The sequence below is a fragment of the Sus scrofa genome, chromosome 5, assembly GCF_054392235.1.
Source record: "Sus scrofa isolate SSC_HxYL_T2T_F1_AM1 chromosome 5, Sscrofa_HxYL_maternal_Yorkshire_Landrace_v2.0, whole genome shotgun sequence".
Lineage (NCBI taxonomy): Eukaryota > Metazoa > Chordata > Mammalia > Artiodactyla > Suidae > Sus > Sus scrofa.
Window position 1 is genome coordinate 18037284 of NC_139387.1, and position 27720 is coordinate 18065003.

Genomic DNA, 27720 nt, shown 5'->3' on the forward strand with positions numbered 1-27720 from the left:
CATACACACACTCACACATCACAGTCACACACACAAGCCATAGGGCCTCGCGGACAGGGAGACTGCTCCGGGACTGGAGGGAGGCAGCAGCTCCGAGAGCGGCTGGGAGGAGGGGACGAGGCAGCGGGGGGAGCCCTCGGTCCCGCTCCCCGTTCCGGGGGCCCCGCGCGCACACGAGCCCAGAGACACCCTCGCAGACACTCGTAGGCGCGCACGCGCACCCTCTCCCCTCCCCCTTCGCCTCCCCTCCCGCCGCCTCCCGGCCGGACGATGGATCCCTGCAGATCCCAGGGCTGAGAGCACCGCGTTCCGCGCACCGCGCACCGCGCCGAGCCCAGGCGGACCGAGCCGAGGCGAGCGAGCGAGCGCGCGCGGCGGGCGGACGGAGCCGAGCCGAGCCGGGCCGGGCGGGCCGCTCCCTGCAGGGCTCTGCGCGGCGTGCCGCGGCGGCCGCCGGCTCCCGCTCCGGGCCATGAGCCCCTCCGCGGCTCGGCGCTGAGCCCGCGTCTGGCCCCGCGCCCCAGGACCCGCCGCCGGTTGCCGGGTTCCCGAAGCCCCCTCAGGTGGGTCTCCGGTCCCCCCGCTTTTGGCTGCGGGACTCCCCAGCGCCCCGAAGCCAGGACTTTCCTCCCCTCTCGCTTTCCCCGGCTGCCGGGGCGTCTCAGCGGCTGGGGAGGGGGGCGGGGGCCGAGCAGGGGATCCGGCTGCGTCGAGAAGCTAGACTCAAGGCGTGGGGGGGCGGGGGTTGCGTCCGGGGCGAGGACAGCTCGCTGTCATAGGGAACCGCGCCCCCCCACCCCATGCCTGGGCATCCACCTCGGGCTGCCCTCTACCCCCCACCCCCCCACCCCAAACATGCACACAGACAGCCTGCGCCGATCTGAGGACTGGAGCCGCCAGCAGGTGAGGACTCAGCCTGGGCCCCTCCCCACCTCCCCCCCCCCGGGGGGTGGGGTGGGGGTTGTGGCCCAGGTTTAGCTCACGGGGACAAAAGCTCAATCCTGGGAACACCCTTGCCCAGGAACTCCTGACCCCGGATTCGGCCCATCTGGGGGAATTTGCGTCTCCGGGCTGGGGTGGACATTCCTGTCCCAGAGTGACCCCACATCTGGAAGGAACTCCTGTGCCTGCCTGTGGGAACATTGGGACTTCCCTCTCGTCCTCGGATGACTACATCTGGGGTCTCCCCTGGCCCCGGAGGCTTTCCCGGGAGAGCATTCTTTTGGCCTGAGTTGACCCCCAAGCCCCTGCCTTTGGAGAAAACCTCTTCTGGGAGTATGACCCCTGGCCAGCCACCTCGGGGCTTGCACACCCGAGAAGCCTCCTGCCCCAGAGGCAGTGACCTCTGGAGATGGGGATTCCGGCTGGACACATTTGGAGGGACGCCATGTGTACTCTTACCCCAGGACAGTGACAGACTCCCCCACCCCCCTTTCCCCCAGGATCCCCTCGGCCAGGATGGAACTGAAGGCTGAGGAGGAGGAGGTGGGTGGCGTCCAGCCGGTGAGCATCCAGGCCTTCGCCAGTAGCTCCACGCTGCACGGCCTGGCCCACATCTTCTCCTACGAGCGGCTGTCTCTCAAGCGGGCTCTCTGGGCCCTGTGCTTCCTGGGCTCGCTGGCCGTGCTGCTGTGCGTGTGCACCGAGCGTGTGCAGTACTACTTCCACTACCACCACGTCACCAAGCTCGACGAGGTGGCTGCCTCCCAGCTCACCTTCCCTGCCGTCACGCTGTGCAACCTCAACGAGTTCCGCTTTAGCCAAGTCTCCAAGAATGACCTGTACCACGCTGGGGAGCTGCTGGCTCTGCTCAACAACAGGTGGGCGGCTAGCACCCACCCCTGCTCCCAGACGCCCGAGGGGGTGCTTCCTCTCTAACCCATCATACAGCTCAGACAACCCTGCCCTCCAGCGCCCCCCCACTCAAACCTGCCATTCACAGCGAAGGAATTGGGGTCCTGCCAAGCCCTCGATTAAGGGCACCTAATCTCTGATCCCAGTACGGTTCCAAACAGCTCTGCCCCTATCCAGCCTGAGTTGTGAGACATCGTCCCCCCCTTTAGAGTGACTTTTGCCCACCGTTCTGCCACTGTGTCTCAATTTTCTCCTCACTCGGGGGATGGAAGCAAACCATCTTTAAACTATAGTATAAAAGCCATAGTTCTTGCCTTGATCTCTGCCCCCCCCCCTTACCCATGTGCTGAGATGCCCAGCCTCTGGGCAGCCACTGCAGATCCTCTGTCTTCTTAGACCCCATGGGGCAGGTCCTCTAGACACGCCCAGCTCTCCTTCTGTGCCTCTGCCCAGGGCTGGATGCTGCCCTCCCCCCAAGGTTGGGCGTGGGACACTGGAGGCCAAATGGAAGCAGGAACGGAAGGTCCTGCTGATCCATGCGCTGCTCACCCCTGGGCTCCAGGTATGAGATACCGGACACACAGATGGCAGATGAAAAGCAGCTGGAGATACTGCAGGACAAGGCCAACTTCCGCAGCTTCAAGCCCAAGCCCTTCAACATGCGCGAGTTCTATGACCGCGCAGGGCACGACATTCGAGACATGCTGCTCTCCTGCCACTTCCGGGGGGAGGTCTGCAGCGCCGAGGACTTCAAGGTGGTGAGTGAGTCCCCTGGCTGGTGTGGGACAGGAGTCAGCAGGTCCTGGAGGAGGAGGCGCCTGGGACCGGGAAGGCCTCTAGGGAGGAAGTTGTATGTCCCTAGGGTTCCCTTCTGGCAGAAGAGGAGTTTGTTCTGCTCAGGAGTGCATTTGCTCTTCGTGACAGCCTCAGCCTTGTGTCCGTGACGGCAGGACAGACAGCCCATGGCGCACTGATGTGCGTGTGCACAGTGCCTGGGAGGGTCCCGACCCCATCAAGTTTACCTTCTGGGCTACAGGTGTCGAGCTGGGGGTGGTGCTGGGTACACTGCCACCTTGTTGCTCAAAGTGAGGTCCAAGGACCATCACCTGGGAACTTGAAAGAAATGTAGGGCTTTGACACCCTCTTCCCAGACCTACTGAATCGGAGTCTGCATTTTAACTAGATCCCCGGGTGTGTTGAATGAAAGTCTGAGAAGTACCATGAGACAGGGAAGTAAGGGAAGCTTTCTCTTAAATAGCCTAACAGGTAATTCTCTCTATGCCACACCTCCCTGGCCATCCTCTTCTCCCTCAGCCATTACACACACACACACACACACACACACACACACACACAGAGTCCCGTTGGGCTACCCCTTGCCAGCCCACAGAGTTGGGGTCCGAGGAAGGAAAGATGATTTGGGACACACAATCATGGCTGAACTGGAGACTCCATTTGCTTCTTCTTTTTTTTTCTCGTATGTTTGGGTCACACCTACAGCATGCTGAAGTTCCCTGGGCCGAGGATCTAATCAGTGCCACAGGGGATCCTTAACCACTGGGCCACCAGGGAACTCCTCCCTTTGCTTCTTAAAATGGAGATGCCCCACAGATACTCATAACCCCACCACACACAGATGGGGGTGCCTCAAAGCCAGCACCCCAGGGAAGGTTAGGAGAACTGAGTGGCATCTCATGTGCCAGGTGATCTTGGGCAGGTCATACAGGTTCCTGGGGTGGGGGAGCGGTTAGAATCAGGCAGAGTCTGGAAAGGCACCAGAAGACCTGGAGTTGTGTCTGAATAAGTTAACACCGAATGTGAGGATGATGCTTGGAACTCTTGAGCATGCTTGCTAGGCTCTCCTTCAATCCCCTGGATAAATAGCCACATTAGCTCTGTTTTGCAAGTGCACAAGCTGGGACAGAGAGAATGAGTTGCCTGCACCCACAGAGCTGGTTGGTGACAGACTCAGGACTAGAACTTATGTCATGCAGCGTGCTCTTCTGGTTAATATGGCTGACCCTGGAGTCACCATGACCACTTCCAGTTCTGGCCATCGCTCTTGAAAACCCAGGCTCCCCTAGGACTCTCTTGCTGTCTGTGCCTGCCACCAATTCTCCCCCCCACCAGCCTCCCCTTTTCTTCCTGACCACTTTCTCTCCCCACTTGCTTGCTTCCCCCCTAGCATTGTGGGAACATGAGCTGCATTTGTTTGGGTAGAAAGGTTGGAGGCATGGTCATGCTCGTTTTTCCCTGCTGAAGTTACGCAAGACTTCCCAATCTCTTTAAGCTCTGCTCTGAGACCAGTTTCACGGGCTTTTGTCACTGCCGCTGGACAAAGGTTACATGACCACAGTCCTTGCCAAGATAAGCTCATAGGGAGCCTAGCATGATGCAAGAACCAGTTTCTCCCCTCTTTTCCTTCCTCAAAACAGGAGAGTCTTGTCCTGGTTTCTCCAGAGCCCAAAGGGATCCCAGGCTTATCAACTATAGTCTCAAGGGAAGTAGAGCTGCAGGTGAAGGTGGAAGTGAAATCCAGAGCCCTACTCCTCTCCAACATACCCCACACCCAAGCAGAAGGGACCATCAAGAAGAACAGAGAAAACTCATTAGGTGGGATGGTTTGGAGTATTTGAATGAGGAAGGGAATTGCTTGGCTCCACCTGGGAAGGTGTGAAGGCACGAAGGGGGATTACAGTGAGTTCACAGGAAGTATACAGTTGAGGCTCCCTTGGTTCCTCATGTCCAGAAAGTGATGTTGCTAAGCCATGTTTTGTTCATAGAAATGGAGATACCGAAATGTGATTGGTCCATGTTGCCTGAGGGGACAACCCTATACAGTCAAATGGAGATATGATTGGTTCACAAAGTTCTGGAGCAATTTGAGTTCTTCCTCTTGCCACAACGCTGGTCCTCCTTGGTTCTAGATCACGTGTTTGCTCTTTCTGTGCCCATGTCAAAGACGTGACCCCGAATCTCTCGGGTCGACCTCGCTGCCAGCCCCTTTCCACACTGCCCATCGGGAATCAGGTTGTGAATCTTTGTCTGATGTCTCGCTGGTGGAGCGCAGGGGTGCTGCCATGCTCCTGCATTTCCCTTGTCCTCCAGTTCTCTGGCGCAGACACTCCTTGCCTGATGCCCCACCTTCTCCCTCCTCTCCTGGGTCCCATAGTTAACATCTGCCTCTTCATCCTTGCTGGTCTCTGCTAGGCTGAGAGGTGTGTATCTAGCCCATGGACATATATTGACAGAAAGCCTCTGTCTATCGGGTCCAAGCTTAGTGGAGACCATCCTGGCATCTTCTGCTGCCTTGAGAGCAGAGGTTCTTAACTGGGGTTCCAAACCCAACTCAAAGTGTTTGCAAAATATAGTGTGCATGGGTCCATGGGAACTCTTCCACTGGTTCCAAGGGGAACCCTCATCCAACAGTAGGAACTCTGCTCCTGGAAGGCAGTGTAGGGGGCACAGGAAGGGCTTCTGGTCCCTTAGAGATCCCAGCTTCCTTGGTAGGGGGAGGGGGAAGTCCTGCAGTGACAAGCATTCCCCCTACATGTGCTTCTGAGTCCAGCTCAACCTCAGGGGATGGACTGGTAGTCAAAGTGGTGTTTGGCCAGGTTCATCTCCCAGCTGCGGCTGAGTCAGCTTGGGAGAGTCTGGGGAACCCGGGCTAAATCCGGGAGAAGCTGGTTTGGAAATGCCTTGGGACTGAAGAGGCAGAGGGGCATGGGAAGAGTATCCCAAGCAGCCCTGTGGGGTAGGCTTCCCCTGAGCTACCAAAGACCCACACACAGGCCTCCCCCTCCCACCTCTTACTTCTCGGTGGGGTGCTTTGTTGCCAGGGCAACAGGGTCTGAGAGTCCACTCTCCCACCCCACTTTGAGGCCAGACAGGCCAAGGCAGGGCAGGGGTTCCATGGAGGGGGCTGGGGGGGCGCAGCTGTCTGCCGGTGTCTGGGTGGGGGAAGGGGGAGTGAGCACAGTCGCAGCTGGTGCCAGCCTCCAGCTGCACCTTATCTGTCCCTGGCAGTGGGAGCGCCGATGTGGCTGGAATGCTGAACAGCACCAAGGGGAGGGGGCTGGCAGATGGTGGCCCAGTCTGCCCTATGCCACCCCCTCCTCCTCCAGCTGAGACCCAGAGCCTTTGCCTGGGGGAGAGAGAAGCAGGAATTCATTTCTGGACCTGGAAGAGATGGAAGGGGAGGGCAGAGAATGGAAATCACAGGGGTGGGTGTGCAGGGGGGATAGCGTTCCTTCAGGAGGAGGTGGAATTGGAGGACAAGGGATGGGGGACAGAAGTCCCTGAGGGGATCCTGGAGTGGGGACAGGAATCTCCCAGAGAAGAGGCAGAGTAACAGGGGTGGGCAAAGAAATCCCACCAAGGTTCTGAAGTGGAACAGGAATCTTCTGGAGCCCCTGGGCGGGGGGATGCTATGAGATGGGCGATCCTGGGACTCAGAGGGCGGAGGGAGAGGTCATCTTACAGCTAGCAGAGTGAGGGATGGCAGGTCCCAGGGAGAGCCAGGACTAGCAACGGGAGCTCCCTTATCTCCAGGGCCGGGTCACTCTGCCCCTTCACCGACACCCCTCACCCCCCTACACCCACCCCATAGCAGCTCAGGAGACCCCGGGGGAGGGACCGGCCTCACTACCTGGGTCTATTCCCTCCAGCGGAGGAGCTGCGGAGGGGAAGGCTGCCCAGACGGCTACCCTCAGAGAGAGAAAGGACCATAGGTCTACCCTACCCAGAGACCTGGTGGCTTTTGCGGGGGGTGGGGGGGTTGTGCAGACAGGGGAGTGAGCACGGGAGAGGAGAGGCTGGAGTGGGGAGGGTAGCTTTGGAGGAGGGGCGCCCCGCTCTAGCGTTCTTGGCTGCCTCCTCCCACTTTATCCTTCCCGTCTCTCCCTCCCTCCTTTCCTCAGAAGTGCCAGAGTTTGGAGGGAGAGGACTGGGGTAGAACAGAGCCAGGTGCAAGAATCCTGCGTTGGGGGGGGTGTCTCTCTCTCCTACTCGTTCCTGAGCTCGCGCGCACGCGCACACCACACACCCCCTTGGGTGACTCAGTTTCCTTTCCCACCTCCTCCCTCTCCTCCTCCCCCATCGCTTGTCATTTCCGACTCCGCCCCTCTCCCGTCTACTAAGAGGCTACTACTCTCGGTTAATTGGTCCCAGGCCGTGGCTAAAGTAATAGGGAAGGGCTCTAAGTGCCTGTGGGGGCAGAGCCGGAGCGGAGGGGTGGGGAGCAGCAACGCTTCGCAGCCTTGGGCTTCTCCCGCTCCAGCCAGGGGAGAACTCGACGTCGGGGCCGCTGCTGCGCCCGGTGTGCGTCCAGGTGGCAGAGGGGAGGCCGGCGGAGGGGTCTGGACGTTTCTGCCGTGAGTGAAGTTTGTTTGGGAGCCTGCCTCAACTTTGTGGAAGGCAGTTTCAATTCTTGGGGGATGGCGAGGGAGACTGAATACTAAGCCCGAGGGGCTGGGGTTGGGAGTCAGACTCCACTTGAGCACTGCCTGTGACCGGCGGAGCCCCTCGGAAGGGCCAAGCCCCGTGCTGGACACCAGGGGGCGGTGGTGAACAGGCCGACTCTGTCCCCGCCTTCCGGGAGATTAGAGCCCCGGGCAGTACCCAGAGAGGCCCAGAGCGCTGGGGATACTAAGGGAAGCCATTCGGAGCAGAGAGTCGTGTGCAGGAATGAGAGGACCCTCGACGTCTAAATAGAGACCTTCCAGTCTCCTCAGCACAGCTCAGCTATTCAGAAACTCCCTTTCTGCCTTTTTTTTTTTTTTAGGGCCGTACCCGCGGCATATGGAGGTTCCCAGGCTAGGGGTCTAATCGGAGCTGTAGCCGCCGGCCTACACCACAGCCACAGCAACTAGGGATCCGAGCCACGTCTGTGACCTACACCTCAGCTCACGGCAACGCCGGATCCTCAACCCACTAAGCAAGGCCAGGGATCGAACCCTCAACCTCATGGTTCCTAGTTGGATTCATTTCTGCTGCACCAGAATGGGAACTCCAGAAACCCCTTCCTACAGAATGTGTGGCATCTTCCCCAGCTGACAAGCAGCCCGGTTCTCTCCAACAAGGGCCTTTGTCTTTGGCCAGGCTCTCTAGGCACGAGCCTTTCCTCCCTGTTTATCGGAAGTGGCCACTCCAGGGGCCTCTACCCTTCCGCTGAGCACCTTCCAGGCAGGACCCTGATGTGGGGATTCTGGGAGGCAAAGCCAGGAAAGAGACAGCATGAAGGAACAGTGTGCCTTGTCTGCGTGGAGAATGAGGCTGGGTGTTGAGACTCCTGGGGTCTATTTTGGGTATAGTCTCATCTGGTTCCATTTCTCAGCTTCTAGGCTCAATTTCCTGTGACCAAAGGGGGCTCTTAGTGGATTTTTTTCGGGGGGGGGTTGTTTAGGGCCACACCTGTGGCATATGAAAGTTCCCAGACTATGGGTCGAATCAGAGCCACAGCTGCCGGCCTACACCACAGCCACAGCAATGCCAGATCCCCAACCCACTGAGCGAGGCCAGGGATCGAACCGCATCCTTATGATCCTAGTCGGGTTTGTTAACCACTGAGCCACACCGGGAACTCCAGCTTAGTGGATTTTTAAATTGTTGCCAGGAGGTCCTATTGTGACTCAGTGGTAACCAGCCCGACTTGTGTCCATGAGGACATGGGTTCGATCCCTGGCCTCGCTCAGTGGGTTAAGGATCTGGCATTGCCATAAGTTGTGGTGTAGGTCACAGACACGGATCAGATCTGGAGTTGCTGTGGCTGTGGCGTAGGCTGGCAGCTGTAGCTCCTGTTCGACCCCTAGCCTGGGAACTTCCATATGCCACACATCCACCCCCACCCCAAACTGTTCTTTGCCAAGGGGAAGTCTCTCCTTCAGCCTCTGGGACTCTGGCCCAGCCCAGGCTGGCCCACGTTTAGAATGGGTGTTCAGTACCCATTTTCCTGGACACATGCATCAGACGTCTTCCTTGTGGAAAAATTTTAAATGAACACGACACTGCTATGTAGTCACCTTGAGGGGAAGTTCCTTTAAGATCCTTTAAGGACAGAGATTTTTATCACCCCAGCCTCTCCAAGGCCACTCGGAGGGGGAGGGAGGGCAAGTTGTGGTTTTTTTTCTGAGCTCCTGTGAGTTCTTGGAAAGAAAACCCTTTCCCACTCCTCTTGTCTGCACCCCCTCGATGTGGCTGACAGGCTTGGAGGCCAGGGAGGTTGGGCTGTGCAGCTGGGTGTCGTGTGTCTGATTGGTGTGCCACCTCATCCTCATCGTGCCAGGCTGGGAACATCCCTAGGGGAGAGACTGCTGCAGTGGCCTTGACCATGAACAGCAGCCAACTCAGGCTTCCTCATCACACCCTGCACGTGCGCCCCAGGTGTGCCAGCACATGTGGGCATCTCCGTGTGTGTATCTGAGAGTGGGAACATGTGGATGTGAATGGGGGCACACACAACTCATTTCACGTGGCTGCAGGAGAGAGCTTCGTGCACGCCAACCTCTGGTCCCATGCAGAGCACATACTAGCAAATTAATCTTCTCTTTCAGTCATGCTTTGCAATTTACAAATTCCCTTTACTCTAGCTTGTGTGATCCTCATAATTCTGGGAGGTGGGCAGATTTTAAAGTCTTCACTTGAAAGTTGAGGAAACTGAGGTTCAGGGCTATTACCTGACTTGCTTGAGGTCACACAACCAGAAAATGCCAGAGCAGGACCTTGACTTCAGATCTTCTAAGTTCAGGTTCTTCATGCATGATGGTAGGAGCTGGGGGGGGGGCATGGAGGAGGATACCCAGCTCCCCTGCTGTCCATGCTCTAAGAGGCAGTGTGGTGAGGAAGGATAGGACAGAGAGGGTGCAAAAGAGAAGATCCCCAGGGGTTCCCATTGTGGCTCATCGGGTTAAGAACCTGACTAATATCCATAAGGATGGGGGGTTGATCCCTGACCTCACCCAGTGGCTTAAGGATCTGGCTTTGCCTCTAGCTGCAGCACAGGTTGCAGATGCGGCTCAGATGCAGCTCAGATCCAGTGTTGCTGTGGCTGTGGCATAGGCTGTAGCTGCAGCTCCAATTCAGCCCCTAGCCTCGGAACTTCCATACACTGCTGGCGTTGTCTTAAAAAGACAAAAAAAGAGAAGCACCCCAGCCTTAGGTTGGGCACACCATCTTTTGACTCCTCTGCCTCTCCATTGCACCGTTTGGCCAAGTCCCAACCTTAGATGGACCCATCATTGGCTTCCTCAGCCAAGCTCTACTAGAGGAAGTCACACAACAGGTCAGCTGGGAATCACGTTGCATTTGTAATCAATATCTGTAAATGGGCCTGCAGTGCTGCCCTGGCAACCCCGCTGTTTTCCAGGTCAGCTTGCTCTCCCCAAGGATTACAGTAAATTTCTCCATTCTTCTCAAACTGCCACCCTTCCTAGCCCCCCTCTCACCCTCAGCGGATGACTTTGTCTCCCACTTCACAGAGAAGATAGAAGCCTCAGACAAGATCTCCCCCCCTTCTGGGAACCTATCCATCTCATCTAGGCAGAAGTCTCAACCTATTCTTTCCACCTGATCTTCTGCCACCCTGATGGGAATTTTACTTTAAGGATTCTGCTTCTGCCTCCGTTATCATCAGTCGCTCCCTCTCCAGTGGAACCTTCCTACTGATGTTGAAACATGCTTAAGGTGTTCCTGTCTTGATACAGCGGAAATGAATTTGACTAGTATCCATGAGGATGTGGGTTCGATCCCTGGCCTCGCTCAGTCGATTAAGGATCCGGCCTTGCCATAAGCTGTGGTGTAGGTCGCAGACACAGCTCAGCTCTGATGTTGCTGTGGCTGTGGTGTAGGCCAGCAGCTGCAGCTCCAATTCGACCCCTAGCCTGGGAACCTCCATAGACCATGGGTTTGGCCTTAAAAAGGAAAAAAAAAAAAAAAAAAAGAAGAAGAAAGAAAGAAACAAAGAAAGAAACACGCTTAAGATTCTCCATCTTAAAATGTATAGCTATAATGACAGCTATCATTTATTGAGCACCTACTATGTAGCAGGCTTTAGATTAAGAAAAAAACAAAAGCCAGAGTTTCAGCCATGGCTTAGTTGGAACGAATCTGACTAGGATCCATGAGGTTGCAGGTTTGATCCCTGGCCTCGCTCAGTGGGTTAAGGATCTGGCATTGCCATGAGCTGTGGTGTAAGTCACAGATGTGGCTCGGATCTGGCGTGGCTGTGGCATAGGCCAGCAGCTGTAACTCCAATTGGACCCCTAGCCTGGGAACCTCCATATGCCATGGGTGAGGCCCTAAAAAGACCAAAAAAGAAAGAAAGAAAGAAAGAAAGAAAGAAAGAAAGAAAGAAAGAAAGAAAGAAAGAAAGAAAGAAAGGAAAGAACCCGCCCAAACAAACATCTCTCAACTCCACAGCTCCCTCCAGCTCCATTTTCTCTGCTTCTTTTCACAAACAAAATTCTTAAAAGTTCTGTATATAGTCCACTGTCTCCATTTCCTCAACTCTGTCTCACTCTCTCATCCACTCCAGGCTGGCTTCTTCCCTCATCCCTGACATTTTGCCAAATAGTTCTCGCCACGGCCACTCGTGACCTCCAGGTTTCCAACATTTTTTATCCTTGATGTCTCTCAAACATTTGAAATGGTTGACCACCACCTCTTGTTTGCACTGTTCTCTTTCCTGACAACTGTACTCTCTTGATTTTCCTCATTTGTCAAACTACTCCTGTCCCTTTGCCAGTTCATTCTCTTCCACTTGGCCATTAAGTGTTGGCACTACTCAAGTCTCAATTGCAAGCTATCCTCTTCTTTTAAATTGCAAGGGTGGAGTTCCCATCATGGCGCAGTGGTTAACAAATCTGACTAGGAACCATGAGGTTGTGGGTTCGATCCCTGGCCTTGCTCAGTGGGTTAAGGATCCAGCGTTGCCCTGAGCTGTGGTGTAGGTTGGAGACCCGGCTTGGACCCCTAGCCTGGGAATCTCCATATGCCACAGGAGCGACCCTAGAAAAGGCAAAAAGACAAACAAACAAACAAAAAAAAAGTGCAAGGGTATGACTTAACGGTACAGCTTGACGAGTTTTTCATATATATATTTTTTTGTCTTTTGTCTTTTTAGGGCCACACCTGCGGCATATGGAAGTTCCCAGGCTAGGGGTCTAATTGGAGCTGTTGCCATCAGCCTATGCCAGAGCCACAGCAACATGGGATCCCAGCCACGTCTTTGACCTACACCTCAGCTCACGGCAACACCAGATCCTTAACCCATGAGCCAGGCCAGGGATCGAACCCGCAATTTCATGGTTCCCAGTCAGATTTGTTTCTGCTGCGCCACAACAGGAACTCCAATTAGTATATTTTTATAGCAATGTACCTTACAATGTAATATTTTATGTATTACATTGGTATCTGTTTACATTGGTATAAGAGTATAAAATATGGAGTTCCTGCTGTGGCACAGCAGGTTAAGGATCTGGCATTGTCTCTGGCAGCACGGGTTCAGTCTCTGACCCAGCCCAGTGGGTTAAGGATCCAGAGTTGCCACAGTGGTGGTGTAGGTTGCAGCTGTGGCTCAAATTCGATCTCTGGCCTGGAAACTTCCATATGCCACAGGTGTGGCCAAAAAAAGAAGAAAAAAAGTGTGAAATATTTCTGGCACCCCAGAAAGTTCCTTCAGGCCCTTTCCTAGTCAATACTACCCTATAAGATTATCACTATTCTGATTTCTATCAGTCTAGGTAGATTTCACCAGTCCTTGAACTTCCTAGACAGTGTGTAGACTTTTGTGTCTGTCTTCTTTTTTGGCTGTGCCCACGGCATTCAGAAGTTCCTGGGCCAGGGATCGAACCTGAGCCACAGCAGTGATGATGCTAAATCCTTAACCACTAGGACCCCAGGGAACTCCTGTGTGTGTCTTCTTTTGCTCATGATTATATCTGTGCGATTCAGTCTCATCTTACACAGCAGTAATAAGTTCTTTTTCAACGCTGTGTAGTAGCATTAATGTAAATATACCACAATTTATTTATTCATTCAACTCTTGCTAGACATTTGGGTTTTTACTAGTTTGGGGCTAGTATAAATAAATCTACTATGAACCATCCTGTTCATGTCTTTAGGTCTGATATACACATGCATTTCTCTTGGGTATATAACTAGGAGCTGTGGTTAAGTCATGGGTTAGGGTTCTGTTAGCTTTAGAAAATACTGCCGAATCAGGCCATTTTTCTTTTTTTCAGAAAAACCTTTATGTTTTATTCTTGAGCAGTCTCATCTTCACTCATGATTTCAGTTCCCATCTACACCCCGACAACCGCCAAATGTATGGTGCAGCCCACTGTCTCCTCTTAGCATCAGCCCCAGTGGCCAGTTTCCCACTTAACATCTCCAAGGATCTCCCCAAGGTTCCAAATAGCCAAATTCAGCATCTTAGCTCCTAACCTAGTCCTGTACTTGTGTTCCTGACCTAGCAAGTCATTCGCCCACTTACGCAAACTAGAACTCATCCCTGATACGCCGTTTCCCTCACTTCCTTTAACGGGATCTGCCAGTGTTGCCTCCTAAACATCTCCACTCTATCCCCCCATTCCAGTCCACGCCACCGCTCCATGTCGAGTGGTCTCTTCAAAATGCTGCTCTGAATGCTTGAGGTCCTTCCATAGGGAATGGGACCGGATCCTTACCCAGCCAGCCTTCAAGGCCCTGAGCGGTCTGGTCCCACCTCAGCTCTCTCCCCGCGGGACCTTCGCCCCGACTCTGTTCTCTGGAATATCCCCCCAAAAAACACATACACATGCAGACCTTTACCTAATTACTCCTCTTTACTCTTTAGATTGCAGTTTTGGGGGGCTGCACCCACAGCCTGTCGAAGTTCCCTGGCCAGGGATTGAACCTGACCACAGCAGCGACCCCAACCGCTACCATGACAACGCCAGATCCTTAACCTGCTGTGCCACCAGGGAACTCCCAGATTGCAAATCCGACATCATTTCCTTAAAGAAACCTTCCTTGATTCCCCAGCCTAGGTCAGATCTCCCTGTCATTCGCCTCCATCGAACCATAGTCCTTTTTTTCATAGCACTTATCATAGTGTGTCATTACATATTTATTTGGGGGATATTTTAAAAGCATCTCCCCCATTAGATAATAAGCTCCACAAGGGCCCAGTCCTTTATCTGTTCTCCGGCGCTGGGGCACGCAGTAAACATTTGATGGGTCAATGAAAGAATGAAGAAGAAGGAAGGGATCCGGAAGGGCGGACTGCTTCTCATCTCAAGCCCACTGCTTGCGCTCCATGAGACCTGCACGACTCATTGTGCCTCAATTTCCTCATTTGTCAAGTGGGGTGAAATTACTCAAACCTGTTTATTTTGCCGGGTTGTATAAGTATCCCATGAGGCATCAACTGAAACGCATGAAACAGTCCACAGATGGGAAGGGTGGCTGGCGTTCAGAGAGAGTCGTGGGGAAAGGCAGAAACTACCCAGTGGCCACGCACAGCGTAAAAGCGCTATGGGGAGTGATGCAGGGAGGGGTCGAGTCCTTGGGCAGAGGGTTCAGAAATGAGTGTCGTGCGAGTGTGTTTGCTTTGGGGCACTTCTCCTGGGGCCATCTGTGCCTGCGGGGGCGGGGGGGGGGGTCTGCCTGTGCGGCTTGATGCTTTCCTCGCCTCCCTATTACTGTGAAAAATGTGGTGGGTTTGTCTACAGGAATGAGATGAGGAGGAGAGACTGTTAGCGGATGGAGGAGGGAGGCGGCCGGGGTGGGGGGTGTCTTTGTCGCCCACAAGAGGGCTGTGTGTGTGTAGAGATGTGTAGGTGTGCAGTGTAGGTCTTTGTGTTGGTTGCGGGGGAAGAAGGTCCAGCCCCAGCAAATGTGCTGCCCTCAGAAGCTGCTCTGGGCATGCCCGCCCTTTTCTGGTGAGGCTGCCCTGCCTTAGTTTCTTCCCTCTGGAAGTCCAATCTCCTTCCCCTTCCAGGAAGGCTGCAGGAGGGAAACAATGCCCCCTAGTGGGTGTGGAAGGCATGGGCAGCTGCGCTTCCCCAGCTTAAGCCTCAACCTAAGCAGGTCCCACCCCCAACCCAGCTCTGACACGCACCTCCGAAACACATCCTGGGGACGTGCAAAGCCCTCCAAGAGCTGAGGTCAGGTAGGCAGGATGAAAATGCACATGGGACAGGAAACTGAAAAGGAACACTTGAATTCATACAGCTGAAGGTGAGGGCGGAGGTGTCTCTCCTCTTCTCTGTGGTGACTTATCTCTGGTTGCCCTGGTTGTTCCTGGTCTTTTTCGCTTCCCGTTTCTCCATGCGGCCCCTGGGTCCTGGTCTTTCATACTCATAGTCCTTGTCCTTAAAGAGCTACTGATCACTATTCATGCCTGAAGAGATTGAGCAGAACTGGACCTTTCAGTCTGTTCCCTGGGTGGGCACTCACTGAGCCCTGTGGAGTCAGGGCAGGCTTCTTGGAGGAGGGGACATGTGAGTAGGGTCTTGGATAGGGAGTAGAAATTCTCCAGATGGAGTCCGGGGAAGGCATGGCACTGTGGATGCGCCTCGTGTGCCTGTGGAATGGGAGAAGGACATGGTGGCTGGATGCTGGACTGGGCAGGGTAGGTGGGTGGGAGGTGAGGCTGGAGGGTAAATTGCCAAGTCCAGGGGATGGCAGTGAAATTTACCAGAAGGCACTGGGGAGTGAGAGAAGGTCTTTGAGCTGAAGAATGGTCAGAATTACATAGCATGGACTAAAGGGAGAAGCTACAGAGAGGCGGGGAGTTAGGGAGGCCAGTTGGGAGGTGATTATTTAGGCAAAAGAGGAGGCAGCTAGACTGAGGATGGAGAAGGGCCAGATCTCAAAGGCTGCTCTTCTTCTGGGACCTCTGTGTCCCTGGCAGCAAAGCTGAGGCCAAAGGTCCCACATCAGTCAGTTCTGCTAGAACCTGGCACCCTGCCTCTCAGCCCCAACACACTCCAGGGTGTACAAATGGAGAAGGGACGATCCTGGGAACAGGGACAGGGAGGGGAGGAGGAGAAGGGATCCTGGGGCTGTTAGGGAATAGAAAATCCCAAGGAGACAAGAGTCTGACCCCCACCCCCCACCCCTGCAGCTCCTCCTCTGGCCCTGCAGAGGAAGGGTTAATAGGCTTCCCCTCCCTCCCTCCCTCCCTCTCCTCCCCTCAGGTCACCTTCTAGGCCCTGGAGACTTGGCTCGTGGCTCAAGTTCCTCAACCAGTGGCCCTGAGTAATCAGAGCCCAGAGAGGGGCCAGGGGCCTGGTGGGGGGCGGCGGAGGCAGGGATGATAGCTTGAGAGCAAGAGAGCCTCGGACTGAAGGGCTGGGGGCATCTGCGAGGCTGAGGGTTCTGGGGGTACCCCAGGTTGGCTCTGAACACTCTCCTCCTGACCCGGGACCCTGTCCTGGTTCTGACCTCCGTGTTGTCACCCCCTGGAGGAGGAGCCCTCTGCTGCTCCCCTGGACTGTTTGTTGCGGCGGGCAAGCTGGGAGGGGGAGTGAGGATCTGCCAGGAAGCCTTTCAGCTGCCAGAGACAGGGTCCCTCCCCCTGGTGCCAGGAACTTGCCATAAATGAGTCTGTGGTCAGTGAGAGACCTCTGCTAATGGAACCTGGGCTGCCCCCCAAGCCACAGAAGGAGCGCAGCTCAGCACGGGGCGGGCCTGGGGAGTGAGCCCCATGGCTTCCCGGATGGCTGGAGGGAAACTGGGGGTCAAGGCAGTGACTAGGGGTTCAGGAAGGAACGGAAGGAAACTGTGGTCAGCCCAGTGATTAGAAGGGAATGGAGGAGTAATTGGAGGGGAATTGGGATTCACGGGTGTGTTGGGAAAACTGGGGAGATTATGAGTCTGGGGAATTAGAGAAGAATTAGAGGTGCCCAGAGAGTGTGCGGGAATGACTGGACCAGGTGAGAATGAGGGAGAGGACTGGGAACCGGGGCGGGAAGGCTGAGGGGCGCTGATGGCTGAGCAGCCGGCTGGACTGGAGGCTGAGCGGGAGCCTGAGTGTCCGTGTCTTGGTGGAGGGGCAGCGACCCTGGCTGGCTGAAGTCGCGGCAGGGAGAGCCAGGGCTCTGCTCCGCTAGATCCCATCTCACCTGCAGAGGTGGGCACGAGGAGCCCCTGTCTCCACTCTGTCGTCCATCCCTTGCGTCCTGCTGGAGCTGGTGGCAGGAAAGGGGCTCTGGCCCCGCTCCTCTCCATCAGCCTCCCTTTCCCACTGCCATCAATTATTCATCAGCACAGATACCCGCCCTCCCTGGCAGGGCAGGCTGGTCCTCCTCTCCTCTCCAGCCCCGCCCCACCTCAGCCACACTGCCACCGAGGCCCTGCCGAGGAAGGACGGCCAGCTGGGTGGCAGAGACCTGGTGAGCGGACTGGCTGGCCTGCCGGCCCCTGCTTAAGATCGCATCTCCTTCCTCCTTCTCCTGCCACCCCCACCCCCGGGGCCAGGAAGCCCCTGAGAACGATGCCCATCCAGATCTTCTGCTCTCTGTCATTCTCCTCTGGAGAAGACACCCCCAGGCCCCTGGGAGATATTTGGGGTCCCCACCCACGGCAACGGCAGGACAGCTCCGAATCAGAGGAGGAAGAGGAGAAGGGGGCAGGGAGGAAGGAGGCCAGAGAAGGGGACTCACCGATGGACCTGGTGGCCTTCGCCAACAGCTGCACTCTCCATGGCGCCAGCCATGTCTTTGTGGAGGGGGGTCCGGGGCCACGGCAGGCCCTGTGGGCAGTGGCCTTTGTCCTGGCACTGGGTGCCTTCCTGTGCCAGGTCGGGGATCGAGTTGCCTATTACCTCAGCTACCCACATGTGACTCTGCTAGACGAAGTGGCCACCACGGAGCTGGCCTTCCCGGCGGTCACCCTCTGCAACACCAATGCCGTGCGGCTGTCCCAGCTCAGCTACCCCGACTTGCTCTACCTGGCCCCCATGCTGGGGCTGGACGAAAGTGATGACCCTGGGGTGCCCCTCGCCCCCCCGGGGCCCGAGGCCTTCTCTGGGGAGCCCTTTAACCTGCACCGTTTCTACAACCGTTCCTGCCACCGGCTGGAGGACATGCTGCTCTATTGCTCCTACTGTGGGGGGCCCTGCGGCCCTCACAACTTCTCAGTGGTGAGTGGGGGCCCATGCCTGGCACGACACCCCAACAGGGTCTGCCACGGTCACCTCCTGGGGCTGGGGCTAATGACCATCCTGCCCCTCCCCCGCCTCACAGGACCCCCCACCCCCCCCACCCCGTGCGCCCTGCCTCGGAGACACCCGGCCAGGACTGCACTCTTTGTGAGAATCTTGAAACAGAGTTGGTAATTCGTTGCTGCCCTGAGGCTCCAGCCTGTCCAGTCCTTTCCCAGACCTCCCCGTGACCCAGCAGCATCAAGACCTTCCTCTGTCCTTGGGTCAACCTTTGATCTGGTGGGAGGTGCCTATGCCTGGCCAATGATTTTTTTAAAAATTGTATTGTAGTTGATTTACAATGTTCTGTCAATTTCTGCTGTACAGCAAAGTGACCCAGTTGTATATACCTTTATATACATTCTTTTTTTCCCATTATCCTCCATCATGTTCCATCACAAGTGATTAGATATAGTCCCCTGTGCTATACAGCAGGATCTCATTGCTTATCCATTCCAAGTGCAATAGCTTGCATCTATTCACCCCAAATTCCCAGTCCCTCCCACTCCCCCTCCTTGGCAACCACAAGTCTGTTCTCAAGTCCATGAGTTTCTCTTCTATAGATGGGTTTGTTTGTGCCATATATTAGATTCCAGATATAAGTGATATCATATGGTATTTGTCTTTCTCTTGCTGACTTATTTCATTGAGTATGAGAGTCGCTAGTTCCATCTGGCCTTAATTTTGACTGTCACTCCCAGACTAGAGCTGGGGCAAGTGCCACCTGGTCTCTGGAGATGCAGAGGGTGTGGAAGGAGGCAGAGGGGTAGGGAGGTGTCCCACAGGCACCCCACCACACCGTCGTTAGCAGCTCCCGCAGCAGGGACTTCACTGCATGCTCACGTGGTCTTCTTGTGCTCCTCCTGCTCTGTGTGTGTGTGTGTGTGTGTGTGTGTGTGTGTGTGTGTGTGTGTGTGAGTGAGAGAGAGAGAGAGAGAGAGAGAGAGAGAGAGACAGTTCTCTTGTAAATCCTCCCCACACCCCCCACTTCTAAGTGGCCAGGGACCCTCCTCCCAGGGGAAGCCCTCACAAGGAGTCTAGGGGCTTCCCTGCTGTGGAACCAAGCTTCCAGTTCAGTCTGGCCCAACTCCTCTCCTGTCCCCTCCAGCTGCCAGCTGCCAGGCCTTCCCTCCCCACATACACCCTCTCAGTCCCCTACCTCCTCCCTCGCTCAGGGGCACGTGGGTGTCATTGTATCAGTGCATCGTGGACTGATTGCACACAGATGGGGGCCTGGAGGTTTTGGCTGCTGGGCCTCAGATAGGCGGGGAGATAGAGGAACACGGGACAGGGAAGGGGTCAACCTGGCTTCCTCAGGACCTCAGGGTAGAACAGACACTTCTTGTATGGAACCACCAGGTGGCAGCAGCGATCCACCAGTCAGCGGCTCAGCCCTCAGCCAGCGCAAGGCTGCAGCTCCCAGCGAGCCTCAGCCCCACATCCCCAGGTGGGGGGTAAGCATGAGTGTGTGTCCCGCCTGGAACCTGTGGCTGGTAGTGTGGCTGGGGCGTTAGGTGTTCTCTCTCTACCTCATCTCTGGGCCTCACCCACAAAATGGGCGAGGGCACTTGTTTTCTTTTCCAGAGGTGGGAGCAGGAGGCCATTCTAGGAGGCAGAGGGTGCAAGGACTCTATTGCTGAGTAGTAACCCGCTTTTCTCCCCCACGGCCTGCTGCTCCATCAAGCCTGACACTGTCGCTCTCTTACTCTCTTACGACTTGCTTTGTGGACTTTGTCACCATCTAGCAGTAATAAAAGCACCCCCGCTCCATTTATGAGAAGCTGGAAGCGGTCTGGGGGGCTGTGGGGCAAGGGCGGTAAAGAACCAGTTCACTTTTCTCTGTGGCTGTGTCGACCGAGCTGCGGTGAGGGCTGCTCTGCGGCACGGGGTCGGGGGGACTGCCCCCAGGACTGAGGTCTCCTCTGCTGCCCTCACAGTTCTGCACAGGCATCGCCAAACATGCCAGGTCCTGGATGTTCAGGTTCTGGTGATAATGGGACAATGATGGATCTAAGGGGCTGATGGCAGAGGAAACTAAAAAGCGTAGCCTGGTCTTGAGGGGAGCAGGATTTCTGAGGCCTGGGGTGAAATCCAGGAGAAGAGATGTTGTGGAAGGTCCTGGGCCTGAGAAGAGGATGCAAAGGAGGGTTCAGGGATATGGCAGTGATGGGATCCAGGTGACAGAGGCACGTATGCCAGGGTCCCAGCAGGAGACAGATTATTATTGGGATAGTTTAATTGAAAAGTTTCTATCGTCATTTTGTTGTTGTTTTGTCGTTTTAGAGCCGCACCCGTGGCATATGGAAGTTCCCAGCCTTGGGTTCAAATCAGAGCTACAGCTGCCGACCTACACCACAGCTCATGGCAACGCAGGATCCTTAACCCACTGAGCGAGGCCAGGGATCGAACCCACATCCTCATGGATACTAGTTGGGTTCATTACCGCTGAGCCACAATGGGAACTCCAATTGAAAAGAGTTTAACAATGGGAAGGTGTACAGAGCTGTGGACAGAGTTAAAGAAACCAATGAGGGGGCCCGAGGCTCCTAGAAATAGTGAGAAACTGTCACATCAGGCTAAAGGAGCACAAGGAGGCAACAGTGCGATGCAGGGAGACCTCTCGGCAGGATCTGTAGTCACAGAGGGTCTAAGCCACCAGAACACTGGCAGATAATACCCTGGTCTCTCTCTCCTTCTGCCCTCTGACCCCTTACGGATACCTCTCATTGGTCAAAACCAACCTGAAGCCCAGGCCGGTGGCACAGGGCACAGGCAGTGCACCCCGCAGGGATCATCAGCCTTCCAGGGCACGCAGCAGGGCCACGAAGGACGGAACAGGTGGGAAGGAAGACAAACAGAAGGGGCTGCTCAGGAGGGGTCATTCCTGAAGGGACTCCACCAGCTCGTGGGGCCGGAGACAGTCCTTGGTCGGTCGAGAGGCTGGCGGGACTCTCAGGCTCTCCGCTCTGCCCCCGCCAGGTCTTCACGCGGTATGGAAAGTGCTACACGTTCAACTCGGGCCGAGATGGGCGTCCCCGGCTGAAGACCATGAAGAGTGGGACGGGCAATGGGCTGGAGATCATGCTGGACATCCAGCAGGACGAGTACCTGCCCGTATGGGGGGAGACCGGTATGTTGCCTCTCTCGCTCCCCCACCCCATGGCTCCAGGCCGAGGCCTCTGCCGGGGGCTCCCAGGCTCTGCTGTGGACCTGAGGCCAGGCGTGGGCTCTCCTTGCTGTCTCCCAGCATCTCGCCGTCTCCATCTCCCACTCTACCTGCCTGCCGCACTCACATTTCCCTGCCTTCCCCTTCCTGGCTCAGTTACTCTCCAAGGTAACCAGCCATCCCTTTCCATCTGTGGCCGCCACTCATTCTATAAATAACTCCCTCTCTTCTTGGGCTGCCTGCCGTCTGTCTGGTCTCGGGGGCCTTGGGGCAGAGAGAGGTGGGGGGAGAAGGGAGAAGAGGAGGGAGAGAAATGCAGAGCCTCCGAGACAGAGAATCTGAAACACTGAGATGTGGAGCCGAAGCCAGCATAGAAAAAGAAGTGTGGAGGATGCAGGGGTCCTTGGGGCAGCCCCAGAAGGAGGCTGGGGCTGGGCCAGGGGCCCTTGGACCAACTACCCTCCCCTGGTCCCAGGCTAGGCTATGGTTATCTCAGGAGAGGTGGGATCAGCTTGGAAGGTTAGGGAGTAAGAAGCTCTCCCGAGACACACCCCTCTCATTCCCACAGATGAGACATCCTTCGAAGCAGGCATCAAAGTGCAGATCCACAGTCAGGACGAACCTCCCTTCATCGACCAGCTGGGCTTTGGCGTAGCCCCAGGGTTCCAGACTTTTGTGGCCTGCCAAGAGCAGCGGGTGAGAGGGCCACAGGAGGCTGGTCCCAGGGAGGGGGCTTGGGGGCGGGGGGGGTGTCAAGATGGTGTGGTGGGCAGTTAGTAACGGAGGGACAGGTGAGCTTAGGGCCTGGGCAGCCCGCTGACTAGTCAGAAGCATGAATGATTTAATGAGCAGGAAGCTCCATAGACTCTGAGACCCTCAGAGGCTGCAGAGGGAGAGGGGGGAGCACTCCTGAGTTCTGCATCTTGTCAGAGAAGCCCTTCAAGGTGACTCGGGGAGAAGTCCCCACACCCCCCAGCTCCCCGGCTCTCCCAGCAGCTCATCTACCTGCCCCCGCCCTGGGGCACCTGCAAAGCTGTTACCATGGACTTGGATTTCTTCGACTCCTACAGCATTACCGCCTGCCGCATCGACTGTGAGACACGCTACCTGGTGGAGAACTGTAACTGCCGCATGGTGCACATGCCAGGTCAGGCCCCCAAGTTCCAGACACAGTCCTGGGTCCCTGAGCCTGCACTGCCCCTCGCCAGCTTCCCCGGCACATCAGCCTCCTGCCAACATGCAAGCAAGACCAGCTGGCTTCTCCCCACCCCAGTTTCAGCCCCAGTCCATCCCCATATGGCACTTGCCTCTCTGACCTCGATTCCTGCCTGTACCCATCAGGATGGGTGAGAAGGGTCCAGGAGGGAAGGACTGTGGGGTGGATTGCCTCCAGGATGGACTAGCGGCCGACTATTCCTATCCTCTCCCAGCATCCAGCTTCTCGGCTTTGGTACCGCCTGTGTCCCGGGGCCCCTTTAATCTCCATCCTGCATCGCTGTCTTTTCTCCTCTCTAGGGGATGCCCCATACTGCACTCCAGAGCAGTACAAGGAGTGTGCAGACCCTGCTCTGGGTGAGCACCCCTGTCCCGGGGAGTCTGGGGGAGGGAAGGAGGTGCTGCCAGCCATATGCATAGGGGTCTCAGAGCAAGCTCCCAGAAGCATCAAGTAACTTCTGGATCAGCCCTCACCTGAATGCTCCTGTGTCTGACTTTAGCAAGGCTGGGAATAGCAGCAGCTCTAGAGGCCCCTGTGAGAAATGAACAGGGGTCACCTGGGGGGGGGGCGCCTGCTCTCATCAGCACCTCACCTAGTTGACCCCGGAGGGGCCTGAAAGAATGGAGGTATGGGACTACGAAATATCCATGGGGTCAGTTCCTGTTGTGACTAGTTAAGAACCCGACTACTATCCATGAGGACGCAGATTTGATCCCTGGCTTCGCTCAGTGGGTTAATGATCTGGTGCTGCCTCAGGCTGCTGCATAGGTCACAGATGCGGCTCAGATCCTACACTGCTGTGGCTGTGGCACAGGCCAGCAGCTGCAGCTCTGCAGCTCTGATTCAGCCCCTAGCCTGGGAACTTCCATATGCTGCAGGTGCAGCCCTAAAAAAAAAAAGAAAGAAATATCCATGGGGAGACTGGGTGAGGATTGGCACAGTTGGGCACAGGGTTGTCAAGAACAAGTTGGAAAGAGAAGGGAGGCCCACACTCCCCTTCGGCAGGGCCAGGATGTGTGTGTCGGGAAGGTGCTGGCAGGAGGGCACCACTCAACTGGCACCTCTCACCTGGCTGACACAGACTTCCTGGTGGAGAAGGACCAGGAGTACTGTGTGTGTGAAATGCCCTGCAATTTGACCCGCTATGGCAAGGAGCTGTCCATGGTCAAGATCCCCAGCAAAGCATCAGCCAAGTACCTGGCCAAGAAGTTCAACAAGTCTGAGCAGTACATAGGGTAAGGGCTCTGACTGTGCAGGGCTGGACCCTTGGGCTGCCACTGTGAAGGGTTGGGGTGGACTCTGATGGGGCCTAGCAGACGGGGAAATTGAGGCAACACGGGGAAGGCAACCTAAGAGTCTGGGGTGGGTGCAGAGAGAAGAACAAGCCAGAACAAGCAGGAGAAGTGCCCCTTTCTCTTTCCACGTCTGTCTTCATCCTTGTTGCTGTAACCGGCATCACCTCACAGTTGTTGGTGTACAGAGCGTCTTTTCAGTTACTTCATCACATTTACTCCCCAGGACAACTGGAAAAGGCAGGTATCCACACCAGCATCTCATTTTATAAACATGGAGACTGAGATGCAGAGAGGATAACTTGCTAAGGTCACCCAGCCAGTAAGGGACGGAGGTGCGATTTGAACCGAGGTCTCCTCTCCCAACCCCTCTGCAGGGAGAACATCCTGGTGCTGGACATTTTCTTTGAAGTCCTCAACTATGAGACCATCGAGCAGAAGAAGGCCTATGAGATTGCAGGGCTCCTGGGTGAGCTGCTGATGGCACCTGGCCCCTTCCCGTGCCATGGGCACACTGTGACACCCTACTACCTGAAGCAGGCTGCTCACCTCTGTCCCACAAGGCCTCTGCCAGGGGCCTTCCCCCAAACTCTATGGTCTTGGTATATGGCCGAGCAAGGGTGTTGAGCCTTTGCTTAGAGCAAAGTGGCAGAGATGGGCCCCTGGGCACAAATAGGGAACTATTTCATATGCTCTTGAAAAATTTCCCAGAGAATAAGAGGGTTGGGGTATTTGGTAAACATTTGCTTTTTTCTGAATAATGTCTGTTCATTTTAGAAAAGTAGAAAAATGCAGAAAAGCATGAAGGGAACAAACCCAACACACAGAAGTGCTTTCATGCTTCTTTAATGAAGGCTGCCCCTCTTTTTGCAAATGTGACTTGCCTGCCCCAGTCCCAGTGAACTCTGCCCCTCCCACTTTGTGCTGACTTCCACTAACCTCCCTGCGGTCCTCCGTTGCAGGTGACATTGGTGGCCAGATGGGGCTGTTCATCGGGGCCAGCATCCTCACGGTGCTGGAGCTCTTCGACTACGCCTACGAGGTCAGTGGGGGCGGGGCGCCCAGGCGGAGCCACTGGACGGGCGGGGTTCCAGTCGGGCCGCCACCCGCCCACCAGCCCACCTCCCTCTCAGGTCATTAAACACAAACTGTGCCGCCGCGGCAAGTGCCAGAAGGAGGCCAAACGGAGCAGCGCGGACAAGGGTGTGGCCCTCAGCCTGGATGACGTCAAAAGACACGTGAGGGAGCGAGAGCCCGGCGCCCCGCGGCCCCACCCCTTCCCCCACCACCCCGGGACCTCCCCCCAGGACCACCCCCCCAACCACCCCCCCAGGACCACCCCCCTTGCCATCCTTTCTCCCTTGCCTCCCCCTCGCCCCAGCGCCACCTGTGGCCCTCCTAACCAGTCCCTGTCCTGTGCCATCCCCCAGAACCCATGTGAGAGCCTCCGGGGCCATCCTGCTGGGATGACGTACGCTGCCAACATCCTACCTCACCATCCGGCCCGAGGCACTTTTGAGGACTTTACCTGCTGAGCCCCGCAGGCCACTGTACCAAAGGCCTAGATGGGGAGGGCTAGGAGCGCAAGGGGGCCCCCAGTTCCCCCCAACATCTGCCCTGGGGACTCACTCCCCCCTCCCAAGGCAGCCCCCACTCCTGGGCGGTCCTCTCCTCTTGTCTGTGGTGAGGAAGGAGTCTTGACCATAGAGTCCTCTCCCTGCCTCTATCCCATTCTTTTTCTTTTTTTCTTTTCTTTAAAAAAAAGCAAAACAAAACAAAAAACAAAACTAATCTAAAACAGAAACTAAAAAGAGAGAATGGGGCCAGTGACCTCAGATTGCCCCTCTCTGCTCCATGCTGCCTCCCAACAGCTCCCAGCCTGAATTCTGTCTGTCCGGCTGTCTGCCATCTGAGTGTCCACCCACATTCTGCTGCCACCAGTCACCAAAGCCCCCTCCCAGTGGGGGGTGGAGGGGATCCTCGGGGCCTGCAATTTGGCCCCAAACCAGAGAATGTACCTTGAAGGGGAGGGCTAGTAGGGGGGGCTTCCCCAGCCTTAAGAGACCCTCTCAGCCCAGTGACCCCCCCCCCAACCCCAAGTCTCCAGGCAGGAACCCTCCATTGTATCTGTCCCCACACCGCCACCTCACACAGTGTGACGTCTCCAGGGAGGTGGAGGTGGGGGAATCTCCAGAAGTGGAGCTGGGGACATGATGTGGCCCTGGTGCTGTAGGCCACATCCTGATACCTACAGGTTCATGTCCACCCAGAGCTGCTGGAGAGAAATCCCAAGAGGCAGCCCTCCTCCACCATCCCATAAAAGATCCAGCTGGTTGGTGTCCAGCTCAGGGAGAGGGGCACTGGTGCCTAACCTCACTGGTCCCTCTCCCCGGGGCCCCTGCAGAGGGCCACATCCATAAATTTTCTTATGGAACTCTCCCAAGTCCTCTTCTGAAACTTCATTTGCTTCTCTCAACACCTTCATCTGCATTTTCTATTTCTATATGATACAGACTCTATATTGCTATATCTCTGTATATACTTTCCCTTGACTCCGTCTCTACTCCATCCCCTCTTGTCTCTAAGAACCACCCTCCCACGCCAGGCTCCCCTTTCTGTGTTTCCACCCCGTCCCTGGTCTCTGAATGCCTTCGCCTGTATAAAGAGTTGGACTCTCCCCTGGTGTCTGTACTGTGTACACACATCCCTCTAAGAAGCACAAGGAGACGACACGCGCATTGTAACCTTCGCACTGTCTCGGTGGTGACATAAAGGAAGCTGTGAATTACAAGCTCTGCCTCTTTCTGGCCTCACCCTCTCCCCCTAACCTGGGCACCCTCTGCCCTCCCTGCAGCCTTAACATTCCCTCCCTTGCTCCACCCACCCCAGTGTCCTTTGCCTGGCTGACTGTGACCTCTCCAGGGAAGGGGGTTGCTACTGAGAGAGCCCCCTCCCATGGGATGGAGATCTCTTCCGCACAATACGTCAAGGGGTGGCAAAGACAGAGGGAGCTGAGGGTTGGGGACCCCTGCAGCTGAAGCAGCAGGGTGCTGACAGGTGGCAGCTGAGGTCTTTAGTCAGTGGCCTTTCCCTCCTGGCTGCCCAGGCCCCTTTGCTCACCTAATACCCAAGCCCACCACTTATATTTTCTGGTAAGGTATGGTTTGGTAGCGGGAGGAAAGAGACAGGCCTAGAGGGGAAGTTAAAACTCTGCCGTTCTGTCCCTCCCTTCCTACTTTAATGAGAAACCTGTGAGGCCAAGGACCTGCCGTGCCTCCTCCACCAGGCGCTCCCCTCAGGCCAGAGCGCTGCCTCTTCCCAGGCCTTCTCTGCCCAGCTGTCTCTCAGTCTCCACCCCCAGAACAAGACCTGTGGCAGGTCACCTGTGCATTGACCTGGAGCTGCAGGGTGAGGCTGTAGGATCTTTGGGAACTCTGGGTTCCTGGGAACTCCTAGGAGATCAGACCTCTCCAGAGGGAAGCAGGAGCAAGGCCAAAGGGTGTGCACCAGATGGGGAACAGCAGGCAGGGCTATGGGTGACGCATGTCTCTGGTCTAATAAACTGGGTTTCAACCATCTCCTCTTCAGTGTCGTTCTTCTCTTATTTGAATAGTATGTAGGACTTCCTACTAAGAGCTGACCTTGGATTGGGGCCAATCAGGGGAGGAGTAAGGGAGCCAGAGCAGGGATACGCTGGTCCTGGGATGGGACAAGCTGACCATCACACCAGAAATGGTTTGAACCACTGGGCAGGGAAAGAGGAAGAGATCAAAGGTTAACAAAGATCCCAAAGAGAAATCCTAGTACAAAGGAGGCTTTGGAGACGGCGTGGGGTCAAACTTCAAAATATACTTAAAATCTGGAAGCAGGTTAGGTTAAAGGTCAGGGGAAAGGCTGGGTTGAAGTTCTAGCATTAGGTAGTTATTGAGGCACTTTATCTGTGGCATGAGCCCTGGGCTATGAGCCAGACCTGGATTCTAAGCCTTGGCTTTCGCGTTAACTTGCTGGT

At 55.9% G+C, this 27720-nt stretch overlaps 1 protein-coding gene across 4 annotated transcripts; it reads left to right on the forward strand.

Moving 5' to 3' along the window:
- Positions 1-272: 272 nt before the first annotated feature.
- On the forward strand, positions 273-27289 carry ASIC1 (acid sensing ion channel subunit 1). Of its 4 annotated transcripts, none has more exons than XM_021091639.2 (12): positions 273-563; positions 1443-1820; positions 2417-2612; positions 21017-21167; positions 21772-21899; positions 22197-22350; positions 22719-22775; positions 23501-23654; positions 24089-24180; positions 24674-24753; positions 24845-24949; positions 25142-27289. In XM_021091639.2, the coding sequence occupies exons 2-12, from the start codon at positions 1459-1461 to the stop codon at positions 25244-25246; spliced, it is 1584 nt and encodes a 527-aa protein (XP_020947298.1). In that variant the 5' UTR covers positions 273-563; positions 1443-1458; the 3' UTR covers positions 25247-27289. The 4 variants fall into 4 exon arrangements, with proteins under 4 accessions (XP_020947298.1, XP_020947299.1, XP_084811798.1 ...); XM_021091640.2 differs by having other exon boundaries at positions 22200-22350; XM_084955672.1 differs by lacking the exons at positions 273-563; positions 1443-1820; positions 2417-2612 and adding an exon at positions 14947-17977 and having other exon boundaries at positions 22200-22350.
- The last annotated feature ends 431 nt before the right edge of the window (positions 27290-27720 follow it).